Source organism: Diachasma alloeum, unplaced genomic scaffold (genome assembly GCF_001412515.2).
Source record: "Diachasma alloeum isolate Michigan unplaced genomic scaffold, Dall2.0 Dall_scaffold_00186, whole genome shotgun sequence".
Lineage (NCBI taxonomy): Eukaryota > Metazoa > Arthropoda > Insecta > Hymenoptera > Braconidae > Diachasma > Diachasma alloeum.
The window spans coordinates 160,091-172,617 of record NW_021680352.1 but is presented as its reverse complement, the minus strand read 5'-3'; the positions used below and the strand labels follow the sequence as shown (position 1 = coordinate 172,617).

The following is a 12,527-nucleotide window of genomic DNA, read 5'->3' as shown; positions in this document are numbered from 1 at the left end:
AAAAACCCCCCCCCCCACCCTCTCCGAAAAACCAAAATAAATCTCTACCCCAGGCAAATCCACCTCCACCACCTCTCTCGGGTGATCTAAGGGCCCCGTCGCGAAAGTAACAGTACCTACAGCTAGTTCAAAGCGAAACCCACGAGAGTGAGACAAGGTAATATGTGGAAGAGGCCCGAGTTTTGCACGATGAGAGGGCAATGCTTTCTCTCTCCGTTACACTCCCAGTACTTGTCCATCCGCCTCACTCGGGTGCGCTGCCCGCCAGGACATTGAACCCCAGCGCGACTCAACCTGGGGATCATCTGCGGGTAAACCCGGAGCGATGCAAAACCCGGTTATCAGCCATGTTTTCACCTGGCTCTCACGTCCCCCCATTTTCCCCATTCGCCCCCCCCCTTCCTCTCCACCCCCCGCGCGGCCATTACCTAAAATAAACATCCCCACTGCGAAAAAAGGGCAATATCTCAACTTTGCACGGAGGGCTATGTATTATTTTCGTTCTACTCTTCACTCTTCCTCATCCGGGGATTGGCGTTAGCCCTTCCTTAAACACGTAAAAGTGAAAATCACTGCGGAAAAGTCTCGCGCACTAGTGCCTGGGGTTGTTTCAGGCGCGTGGTTGGCCGGGCCGTCGGCCCGGACGCCAACTTCACGCGAGTAAGAAACCCCGGCGCTCGCTCTGAAATATACTTCTTCGTCATTTCGGCCGTAAGGCTGCGCTTTAGGGACCCTACGCGGTGCGAGCCTTCGGCTCGGACTGCAAACTCATTCGCCAGAAATAGTGGGAGGTTTATATCACGAGCCGAAGGCGATTCATATAATCCCACGAGCTAAAAAACATTTTTTCACGAGTTACGAACAATATTTTTCATCACAATGTGGCGGAAATTGGACTTTTAGGCACGCGGAGCGTGCCGAAAAGTTCACTTTTCGTCACAGCGTGATGAAAANATTTTTTCACGAGTTACGAACAATATTTTTCATCACAATGTGGCGGAAATTGGACTTTTAGGCACGCGGAGCGTGCCGAAAAGTTCACTTTTGGTCACAGCGTGATGAAAATTTTTTTTCGGCCTAATGACGAAACATACTATATCTGCCTGAGATGATCATCACCTTCGGCTCGGATTATACAGTCACGTTCGTCAGATAATACTTTTATCGCCTGATGACATAATATACTATTTCGGCCTCGTGACGAAAATAGCTATTTTTGCGAATATTTATGAAAAAATTTGCCAGAATTTTGCACGCACAGATATTTTTTAAAAACATCATATCTTAACATTTCATATCATGACGTTGAAAAAAATAATAATTCTGTGCAAAATATAATTTTAATGACACTGAATATTCATGATTTTTTTCAAACTTTTCTCACGCAGTTCAATTGACAAATTGGATGATTGAAAATGATTGAATCTACAGTGTGGTCTGTACGAAACTGTAAAAGATACTCGGATATCCTCAAACGAATAAAAATAAAAATGACAATCAATTGCGCATTGTTTTTATTTCCCCTCCTCTTTTGGAAAAAAAAACCAATAAAAGTGGAGATAAGAGATTTGATTTCTCGAATGACGTAAGCGACTACATGGTTACGTCCTCTCTCACCCCACGCTGCCCTCCTCTTTTTTCTTCTTCATCCTCTTCACCTCGCATTCGCGCGTGCAAACCTAACGGTTTTTCTTTTATACACAAGAACGCGCGTGAATGCTTACAAGGGACGAACGTTATCTACCGCTGGCTCAAAGTATTGTCGAGGTTTTGAATTTTTTTTTAAAACAGTGACAATGATTTCGATCGCCTGAAGGACGAATGGCTGATTAATCCTTCAGAAAATTGAAAAAATGCCGAATCATCGTGAATTTTTATTAATTTTTCATTCTTTCCTTTTGGATTAGTTAACCCCTATGATCCCCATGACCCTCGTGAACCTCATTCCGACCCTCATTATACCCTACATGACCCTTATTTTGGCCCTGAACTGGAGTCTTAATCTCGATTTTTATAATGCAGAGAGATTATTAAATTCGTTAATGAAAATTATTGTTAGGATAAATAAAGAATTGAGAATTCTTTTTTTACGAAAAAATAAAGTAAATTAGTAGAAATAATAGAAAAAATATTGGAAATAATTGGAATCATTTTTTTTTCATTTTGATTGATAAAGTCATGATGATACGAATACGTGAATATGTGGACTTACAATTGGATCAGTACAGGCGATAGTGAAAGTGCATGAGCCCACGAATGGGACAAAGAAAGGTGGAGAGAGATGAAAAAAAATAGTGGCAATGGAGAGGGGAAAAAGAGAAGGCACGAGTTGGATTTTCCGTCTCCGTTGGACGGCCGGTTGACGTGTGGGGAGTGCAGTGGCACTCCTCGCGAGTGCTCAGGATGAAAGTTACTGGAGAAAGCCAATTGGCACGGTTGATCTCGAGTCTAGTCATTATGAGCGATAAAACTGCGGGAATGTATCGATGGTCGTGGCCACCGGTATCGGGGGCTTGGGGATTTTTAATTTGTCTTTGGGGGCTTTTGACGATCGAGCGATTTTTATTTGTTTGCTAAATACATTTTTGACGGTTTGAGATAGACTAAAAGTAAAAAATGATATTGAGAAAATGGTCAATAACTGTTGGAAAATTACTCCTCAAATTTCAGATAAAAAATCATAAAATTTTTAACAACGACTAATCCACATGAATTTCCCAAACACGTTGTTGCTGAAAAATCAGTCAATTTCTGGAATACTCAATGAAATTGCGATTTCCAGGTTCATATGACAATGAATATTACTGAAAAAATTCAAATGCAGCTGTTGACAATGCCATGTCAATAGTGAAAAGTTCTGGAGACACAGACAATTTTGAAAAATGAATTCCTCACGAATCTCGTAGTTTTGAAAGCTTATTATCGACGAACGTCCCACGTTCCTCCAGAAAATACACAAGAAGATACGGTCTTAACCCAGAGGACACGTCCCGACTTCATCAAGGATGAACGATGATTTGTTGGTTCGGTACAGACGATGAGGCACGAGGGTAAATTCGTATTAGCCAGGAAACGATAGCCGAGTGGAAAAATTGGATAGAAGAACAGCGGTCTTGTGCTGGACTCTCGAGATAAGCTCTGGTGGATTGGTATCTAGAGATCGGCATTAGATAATCCGCCTCTGATAATGTGAAACTGTTAGAGATGATTAAAAGCCCCCATTTTTTCAATCACACGTGTTTTTTCGGAAAATTTGTGAAATTATCAAAAGTTTCCGTGAAGTTTTTCGTAAATATCTCGAAGACTATTGGGTTTATCAAAAAAAGTCACAAGTCACATGTTTAATTCACGAAATTCTCTACGAAAATTGTTTTATAACATTTTTTCATAAATCTAATATTTTCTGAGATATTTTCAAGTTAATCTAGATTCAATTTTCGTTTCCTTCTATTTCAATCGAAAATTCGTACAGATAATTTTACGAATATCTCGAAAACTATAAGTTTTAGCCAAAAATGTATCAAAGAATTTTTTTAGCTTATGAAATTCTCCACAAAAAATGTTCTATAATATTTTTCCATAAACCCAATAGTTTTCGAGATATTCGTAAACCAATTTGCGCTCGAGTGTTTTTATTCTTTAAAAACTCCTTTTTTATACTGTTTTCAGGGCCGATTCAAGGAAACAAGCGGGAAAAATCGATAGAGAAGTACAAAAATATCCTTGGAAAGATGCAAAATGCATCCGGACCCCTCCAAGTCCTGTATCACTGTATGCAAAGTAAGACGAAAGTTAAGGTGAGTCAGTTACTGTCATTTTTATTTCTCAAGGGATTCGAGAAAGGCAAAATCTTCAGGTCAACACTCGTTCCCATGACAACGGCTCACCCCATGAGCAAGTGGAACTCACGTCTCTGACGCTATTCCTCCCCCCTAACTTCCTGAAAATTGATGATTCCGAGGCAAGGTCACAGTCCGCAAATTGAAACGCCCCGAATTCCCGAGGATTTTCGCTGCATATCACGTGAGATAATCTCGAGGGCCCGGAAAATATTCGACGTCAAGATATTTCAGGGTAAATTCAGGGCATAATTTTTTCATTTCCACGGAGGCATTCTCATCTTTATGCCTGACACTATAAAAATGAGCGTAAAAATGTTGTCTAACGGCGGAAGAATGTAGTCTCTTTTTATTTTTATTTTTTCGTTGGGAACTCGAGATAAATAAACTGAACGACGGGGGAATATTAGTGTCGACTTGTCAGTTTCAATATTTTTTTTATCGGTAACTCGTGATCTATGGGCTCCCTGTTTACTCTGATTAGCGACACAAATAGACTCGACAACTAGGTAAAATTATTCAATTTCAATATAGCAGAATGATGTCCTCCACCGAAGGTGGCATTCGGAAATTTTTTTCTGGGGGAAATCCTCTTTAGAGTTTATTTACTAGACCGAGAGTATTTTTAGGCGCAATATCGGCATTAGTTGCCGAACTTTATTTCGAGAGAACACGTGGACGTCTTGACTGACACTTCCTCGACGAATTATTGTGTATTGAGATGGCACTGATGCCTTCAAAACTCCTTTAAACGATATTATTTGTTCTGGTATCGCCACAACTATTGAAAAATACGGAATTGAAAAGCCAAGGCCGCAGCATTATGGCCACAGTTGAATATTTTTACGGCTCCAGTCGTCCATAAAATGAGCAAAAAAAAGCTGAAAATGAAACGGAAATCTTTGAAAAAAATCCTTCCAGCTAGATTGCCGGTGCGTCTGACCTTCGAATGTTTTTTTTACTGGCGATTTTTTAGTCATCACCGCTCTCTAAGCTCGCCTAGCGCGGTTTTACGCCGTTCATTACAGTTGTTATGATCTATTAATGTCAGGTAACAGCCCTTCAACACCTGGAATTTGAATTAATCCGCCAACCCGACGTGTTGATGCAAAATGAATCAACTTCAAGTTTGTTTTTTTTTGTGAATAGCTCTGCAGATGGATGAATTTACTGTCATGGAAGAAAAATCAATGACTTGGTGTGGTAAATCAGCGGAGCAACTTTTTGGAAAATATCTCGGAATTTACGGGAGATGGGAAAATTTTTGCTAGAACGTTTTTTATAGAGCGGAGTGAGAGCTACAAAAAAGTTTTTAACTAAAATTTCACTATTTTTTTTAGATTCGGAGATATTTAGCCAAAACTCAGTGGCGAAACAAAAAAAAATCAATTTCAACTTCAAATTCTCAATTTTTTGTTAATCTTTTTGAATCTATGGTAAATAGTCGTACCTTTCGAAGATTTCACTCACTTCTACAAAAATATCGCAATTCCCCGCAGATTCCGAGATATTTTTTTAAAAAGTCAACAGTCTTCAAGTGAAATTGGCTATTTTACCATTTTGTCACTGAATAAATTCGTAAATATCTCAAAAACTATTGACTTTAGACAAAAATGGCAGAAAATTATTTTTGTAGCTATTAAAATTTCCTACAAAAAGTTTCCGACAAAAATTGCTCCATCTCTCTTACATTCTTCGATACTCCTCAAAAACCCGTCAAAACCTCGAACCAAAAAATCAACTTCAACTTCAATTCCCTAATCCCCTTTCCCAACCCCCCAAAAAAAAATCATCTCCATCATCATGAACATGCAAGCCCCCAACCCATTGTCTCCACATCATCACCGCGAAGAATATTCAAGTTTTTCCTCCGACGAATAGTTCCTAAAAAAAAAACGACAACTTAAACGATAAAACTGGAATATTTTTTTTTCGACACCCATTGGATCATAGACACTTAATCGTGACATTCAGCCTGGCCTTCGGCTCAAGGCCACTGCGTTCACGTATATACGTCGACAGTCACGAGGTCGTGACCCATTAAACCATTACTGGATAAAACATTGATCGTACGATTGACAAGGGGATCACCTCCTTCCCCCTCCCCCTCGAAAATTAATTTCAACGTCAAAACCGCTGATGACAGATTCAATTGTACCGCTGATTCCGCGATAACATCGCCACACAGTCACTGTTATTCGTTTTAAGTTTTCATTTTTTTTTTGTTTTTTTTTTCATATTTTTTTCCACTACGTTTTCTTGTTTGATGATTGCTGTTGTGTTGTGTCTGAGGCATTGAGGAGAGCCTTGTTTCAGAGAGTATGTACTTCCGGGTATATCAGTCTGATATCTCTGGCAATACGTAACTGTACAAATGAATAGTACCAGCATGAGAGACATTATTGTAATTGCTGATCGAATCCTTGGAATTATTGTAAATAATCGGTTTTTTGATATTCCGGTTTATCTGGATAATTCAGTCTCTCTCTCTCTCTCTCTCTCTCTCTCTCTCTCTCTCTCTCTCTCTCTCTCTCTTTGTCATTTGATTTTTTTGTTGGGAAGGGGATTATGTCATGAGAGCAGAGATTTTTTTATTGGAAAATTTGGTGAGGGTCAATCGGCCCTTTTCAATCAATATTCCTCGACCCATTAGACCCCCAAAGACATTTGGCCCTCAACGAAAAACAATAAAAAGTTCCCTGAATTGTGCTGACTATTCGCTTTTTCTGGTGTTTCATTTTGCCGTGAGGGTCAAACGACCCTCTTGAAGACGTGCAGAGTTGAGGGTCAAATGACCCTTAATGAGTTCTCTGGTCTAACTCGTTAGACTTTTAAGACCACTTAACCCTCAACTTCAAATGCCCTCAAGGGTCGTTCGACCCTTAACAACAAACAAAAAAATAGTTCCTAAATCGTGCTGTATAGTCATTTTCCTGGGATTTCATTTTGCCTTGAGAGTCAAACAATCTTTAAGAAGGTTTGGAATTGAGGGTTAAATTATGTCAATGTTATGAGCGAAGCAAATGGCCCTTTCTGTTTCTCTGTCCTAACCCCTCACGCTTTTAAGATCATTTGATCCTCAACCCTGAATGCTCTTAAGGGTTTTGAATCAGATGATCTATCGGAAAGGGTCATTTGACCCTTAACCCTACACATCCTCAAGGGTCATTTGACCCTGACCTCCAAGTAAAAAAACATTCTTCAACTGTGTCGACTCAGTATTCCGGGTGAAATTAATTGTGGAAAAATATTTGAATAAAATTTATGTAATTCCTGTAGTTTTTATGATTTAATCAATGCTGAGGTAATTAAATGCACTAGGTCTACACGAGAGGTGCAAAAGGCATAAGGGGACATGTGGAGGCGTACGTGGCGGCCTTTGACAAACACTGGAATTTAGCGTTAGAGGATTGCCTCGAGGTTTGGACGCGCAAGGTCAAGCGGAAAGCACCGGCACTGGGTTAAGTATATTCCATGAATCATAACTCCATTTTGTGAACACCATTTTTACCTGATTTATTTTCCTTACAATTACCCAAATTAAGGAAAACTTTTTAAAAACGATTCAATCAAGTTACACTACCGAATGAAACAACTAAACTTCATTATTAATTTTTACGATAACCGTGGGACAATTTTTTTTTACATTTTTTTGCATCTCCAACAATTTTTATGAAAATTGAATTCACCCAAAAATTACTGTGAAAACTGAAAAAAATGTCGACGTTTTTCGCAAATATCTCGGAATCTATCCGAAATATCAGAACTGCCATTAGAACCTTTTTTATAGCTCGTGAAATTCCCCACAAAAAAATCCTATAAAAAAATCCACTATCTCGCGTCAATCTCAAGATATTCACGAAAAACTGAACAATTTGACAAGAAACCACCTGAATCAATCAATTCTTTCATTTAAAAAATTATTAAAAATTCGTAAATGAGTTGGTAAATCGCCCATTCATCAAAAATATTAAAAACCCGTCACAATTCATAAAGGAAAACGCGAAAAAGCCCCGTTAAAGTATTTCGACGAGGTAAACGTTATCGTTGAGCGCGAAAAACCCGACAATTTTTCATGCCCACGTCATTGTGACAGATACGTACAGCCAACTACACTCGTATCATCAGTATTAATCCCCCCTGACCTCGAAATTACACTCGACTATCAACACAGGCACAAATGCATTTACAGCTGACTTATCTATTTTTTCCCGCAAATAGTCTATGTAGTACCCCTAATTATCGTAATTTTCGATACCAACTCTCCTTCGTTTCTTTATTTTTCGCTATCAGCAAATACAAACGTCAATTCGCATGAGTCTCGCGATACGTATTGAGGGGTAATTTGTCAACTGGGCACTGTTAAAAATAAAGAAAAATCTGTTATTTCGTTTGCTGCACATGTGTGCTGTGACCAATGGTCTTGCAGAATTCAACGGAAACGTAAACAAAGTGCATTAACGGGAGACTACTGTGAGTTTTAAGTCGCGGGCATTCGGTATGAGATTTCTCATACATTTAAGATCGATTATGTAGGTCTGAAAACGAATAATTAGTGGAAAAAACTAATTGTTTATTATTCGTTTACCCCGCAACGTTTATAATGTTAAAAAGAGTCCAGGGCCTCGATTTTTTTTTGCAAAATTTGTGGAAAAATATGTGCAGTAACAATTACGAATTAGCTAATTTCGTTATTATTTTAATAAAAAATTGCATCATTCATGTAAAATAGCCCGAAAAATATTTCAAGAGGTATAAAAATGATCTTGACATTTTTCTCTAATGCGAATACTTTTGGAGATATTGCAATCAATTCAGATCCAAAACCGACAAACGGGGAATTCGAATTTGATTTATTCCATTTCACCCCGTCACCCCCGAGTTTTAGCCGAATATCTCCAAATCTACGAGAGATGAGAAAATTTTTGTGAAAGTCTTTTTTGTATCTCTCTCCCTGCCCCACAAAAAAGGTCCTCACAAAAATCCCGTCATCTCCCTTGAATTCCTTGATATTGGTCAACTGCGCTGAGTCACCGACATTTCTTCCATTTTTTTTCTGCATTTCGGAGTAAATGAATGAAAAATTGCCAAAATATTTACCAGATCGATTTCCCCAGATTTATCCTCCCGAAATATTTTGAAAATTCACCACCGAGTTTCCGCATAAATGACACATTGTGTTCACGAAAGAGAGCCGGCGAGGGACGGAGAGTCGACTGAACGGCTGCTCGCGCACAAAACGGGGGAAGAGAAGAGGAGAATGAGGAAAAATAAAGAGGGAGGCATGAGCGTTGAGCGAGGGCACGTGGACCTCCACTCGGTATCGAACGTGTTGGCAGAGCCGTACGTATAGTCAAGGCCGGTCCTTGCCCCTAACACACACTTCCGTGCGACCCTTAAGAGTTGTCTCTGGTTACATCACACCCCGTCGCTTTTATTTTTGCCTCTTTCTCCGGGTTTTATCTCTCTTTCACTCTCTCCCTCTCTCTCTGTCTCTTTCTCTCTCGTCTTTCCTGGAATAGCCGGGAATTCTCTACTCGGTGGGTTTGGCATTGTTGTCGTGGGCAAAATCGCATTCACACGTTGATACGCCCGAACGGCGCTCGATGACTGTCGTTGATTAAACGACTCTTCATTCGCTCGTTGATGAGGCAATTGGTGATGAGTTCCAAAGACAGATTTTTGACATTTTGGGATGTGAATTGATGGGCCGCTTTTGACGGAACGGATGAGTTATTTTAATTTGAATTTTCGGTTTTTTGATGATGAACGTTGAGTCGATGATTGGTTGAAAGAGGATTTCCAGGGTTCAAGGGTCAAAATAAGGCTCGCAAGGATCAGATTAAAGGGCACAGAGACCATAACGGAGATCGAGATTCGAAATAAAATACTCAAAACCTTGAAACTCCGTTACACCCTCCAGTATTCCCCGCATTAAAAAATAATACCGTCACTACGACGGTTCATCAACCTACTGACACTTGTCCTTCCCCCGAAATCCAACATGTTTGCACTTCCAAACATCCTCAGTCCATCATTATCCTGGCACTTCACCCACCGTTCACACCTCCATTCACCCGTCACCCCACCAACAAAAACCCAATCCCAACCAATCACCCCCCCTCTCCCTCCGCCCTTCTCCAATTCACTCTCACTAATCTCCCCTGAATATTTCATCATCAAACCAAACCCCCGGGAAGCGAACCTGAATGTAAATGAGTTCTCACCCGAGTGCCTCAACTCCCCAATCCACCCCCGAAGATCAATATTGCCGAAGTTCACCGCACCATCACCTACCGAACCCAGCCCAAGACCCTCTCAATAGCACCTTAAAAAAAAAACCGTCAGCAAATGTCCCTCTCGCCTCATTATTCATTCCTCCCCTTCAATCCGTCATCCCTCCTCCCAAGGCACCCGGATAACCTCCCCCTCCCCAAAGGGTTGAAAAACCTCTGCGGGGGCAACGTACGTTTGCCCTACTGACGTACATTGCGCATCTGCGAAGGGTGCGATGAGGAAGGTCGAGGGGTCATTGATACCCTTGTCCCCATGGGGCGGCAGCCAGTGACCTTGGTAATCCCCACCCCTCGGGCAATCGATTCCCCTCCCTCCTCCCCCGCGAATACACGTGTCCCACCGTAAGTTGAGTTTGAGCTTTGTCTTCCACCCTAGGCTACCCCAAGTTACATCAACCCTGAGGGCCCTCTCTCTCACCACGTGAACATATCTCCAGGAGTCGATGAACCCCAACTCACGGAAATAGTTCACCCCCGCGCCCCTGTTTATCCTCAACTTAATCCGAGGTTTTTGGTTTATTTGGACTTGTTTTTTTTACTTTCTCACAGGGATGCCGAGGCAATTGGTGGGCATTGATGAGGACATGCCGAAGGTCATCGTCAAGGAATCTAACGGAAAGACTGAGACCTTGGAGAGACACGTGCCGCAGATGCTGCTGAGGGGCGAGCAAGTTGCTGTTGTTGTTAAAATTGAATGAGGGAGAGTTTGCGAAGGGATTTGGGGGGGGGGGGTTGAGGCGTTGAGAGGTGCCGGGTGGGGATTGATGAATGAGATGATGTATCAATTGATTATGTTTGTGTATTGAGTAATTAGTTCGGTTGAGGAGAGGTAAAACGTGAGGGAATGGAATGAGTCAATTTTTATGGGTTGATGAACATGGAATTATCTCAGTGATGAGGGGGGCTGGGGAAAATGTGATAAGGGATTTTTTGTTAGATAGTTTCTCCTCTAGAAAGAAGTTTATGTGAGATTTGGCGCTAAATCCACGGGTTTGAGAGATAATCATGGTTTTGTGGAGGGAGGCTGAGTTTGGGTTGAAGGAGGTTGAAATAATGGGGTTGATTAGTGACGGATTGCTCGGGAATGAATGCAGCGATTTCTTTGAATCAGAGCTCATTTTGAAGAGTTGTTAAGGGGCTTGAAAATGACACCAGATTTTTCAAAATTCACTCTGCCGATCTCGAGTTATCGCAGGTTGAACACAGTTTCTTTTATTTTGAAAGGATTTTTTAATAGATTTGATTTATTTTTGTTCTTATGATTATAAAGAAAACTTTCCACGCTTGTTAGAGTGGGTATGACTCCCTCGTGCCACCACGAGTGACACTTTTCATCGCGGAAGTTGTGATATTTAAAGAATTATACGTTTCCGTGGAATTTTCCGTCATTGCTGTACATCACACACGTCAAAATCGCGTGTTCAATTTCTCTCGGGCATTGTTGTCGAGCTGCATGTGTATTGCTGGATTACATTAATCTGTATATTTGAATTTTTTATGAGTGAATTAATAAATGGACATTATCACGAACTAATTAGCCTCCAGTTCTCATTTTAACCTTCCCTTTCCGTTTCCTTTTAACACAGGAGAAACGAAATTCTCAAATTAGAAAAAAATGATAAAAGAACTCTCATGCTTGGATTAATCTCTAAATGTCCAAAATGTGAGCAACTGCAGAGAAATTATTGTGACCCCCCATCTCCCATCTATTGATAAAATTCTAAAAACCAGAAAAATAAGAAGAGATTTATAGAATATCCTGGGGGATATTAATTTGGTAACTTGGATGTACAAATGAATAAAGGTCATGACCGTGTCAAAAAATTTCAAACAGTGACGACTCAGTCAATCTCAAAATGTCAAAAATCCCCCGAAGATCTCAAAACCTTCATTTCCCCAAAAGATCAGCTCGCTCTCTCTCTCTCTCACTCTCTCTCTCTCTCTCTCTCTCTCCTTTAATTACAAAACCGTCTGCAACTCAAACAAGATTTGTTTATCCACCGCCGCGACCTTCGCCGCCACGAGGCGAGGCCGTACATCCACATGCACAATTATGTCATGCATGGAAATTGCGTGCACACGAGTTACCGAAAAATCAGTTCCGCAAAGTCCCCCCCTTCCCCCTAAACAATCAACCGTAATTACCCAAAACACCACCAATACAGGAAGAAAGTTCCCACCGAGAACAAAAATATTATCACTCTTTTTTATTTTGAGATCGTGTTCATTTCGAAATCATTATCCAAGTTATTAATCACCTGTTTATTTTCGTTTTCCTGTTTATTATTTATTTCTCCCCTGATCCGTTGAATTTTCAATGAGCAAAACACATCTGGTGAAAGCAACATTTCAGGAATAGACGAGGGGGTGGGCGGCAGGGGTGAGGGGGGGA

General features: G+C 40.6%; 2 protein-coding genes across 3 annotated transcripts in view; one reads left to right on the top strand and one right to left on the bottom strand.

The window, feature by feature from the left end:
• Window positions 1-10,896, top strand: part of LOC107048323 (U7 snRNA-associated Sm-like protein LSm11) — a 15,915-nt gene extending 5,019 nt beyond the window's left edge. Inside the window, exons 3-5 of the mRNA XM_015271458.2 lie at window positions 3,670-3,797; window positions 7,161-7,299; window positions 10,685-10,896. Coding sequence (XP_015126944.1) covers window positions 3,670-3,797; window positions 7,161-7,299; window positions 10,685-10,833 — 416 coding nt within the window. The 3' untranslated portion in view covers window positions 10,834-10,896. The remainder of the gene's footprint in view (window positions 1-3,669; window positions 3,798-7,160; window positions 7,300-10,684) is intronic.
• LOC107048322 (ecdysone-induced protein 74EF) overlaps window positions 1-12,527 on the bottom strand; it is a 102,715-nt gene that overhangs the window by 71,438 nt on the left and 18,750 nt on the right. The window lies entirely within an intron of this gene.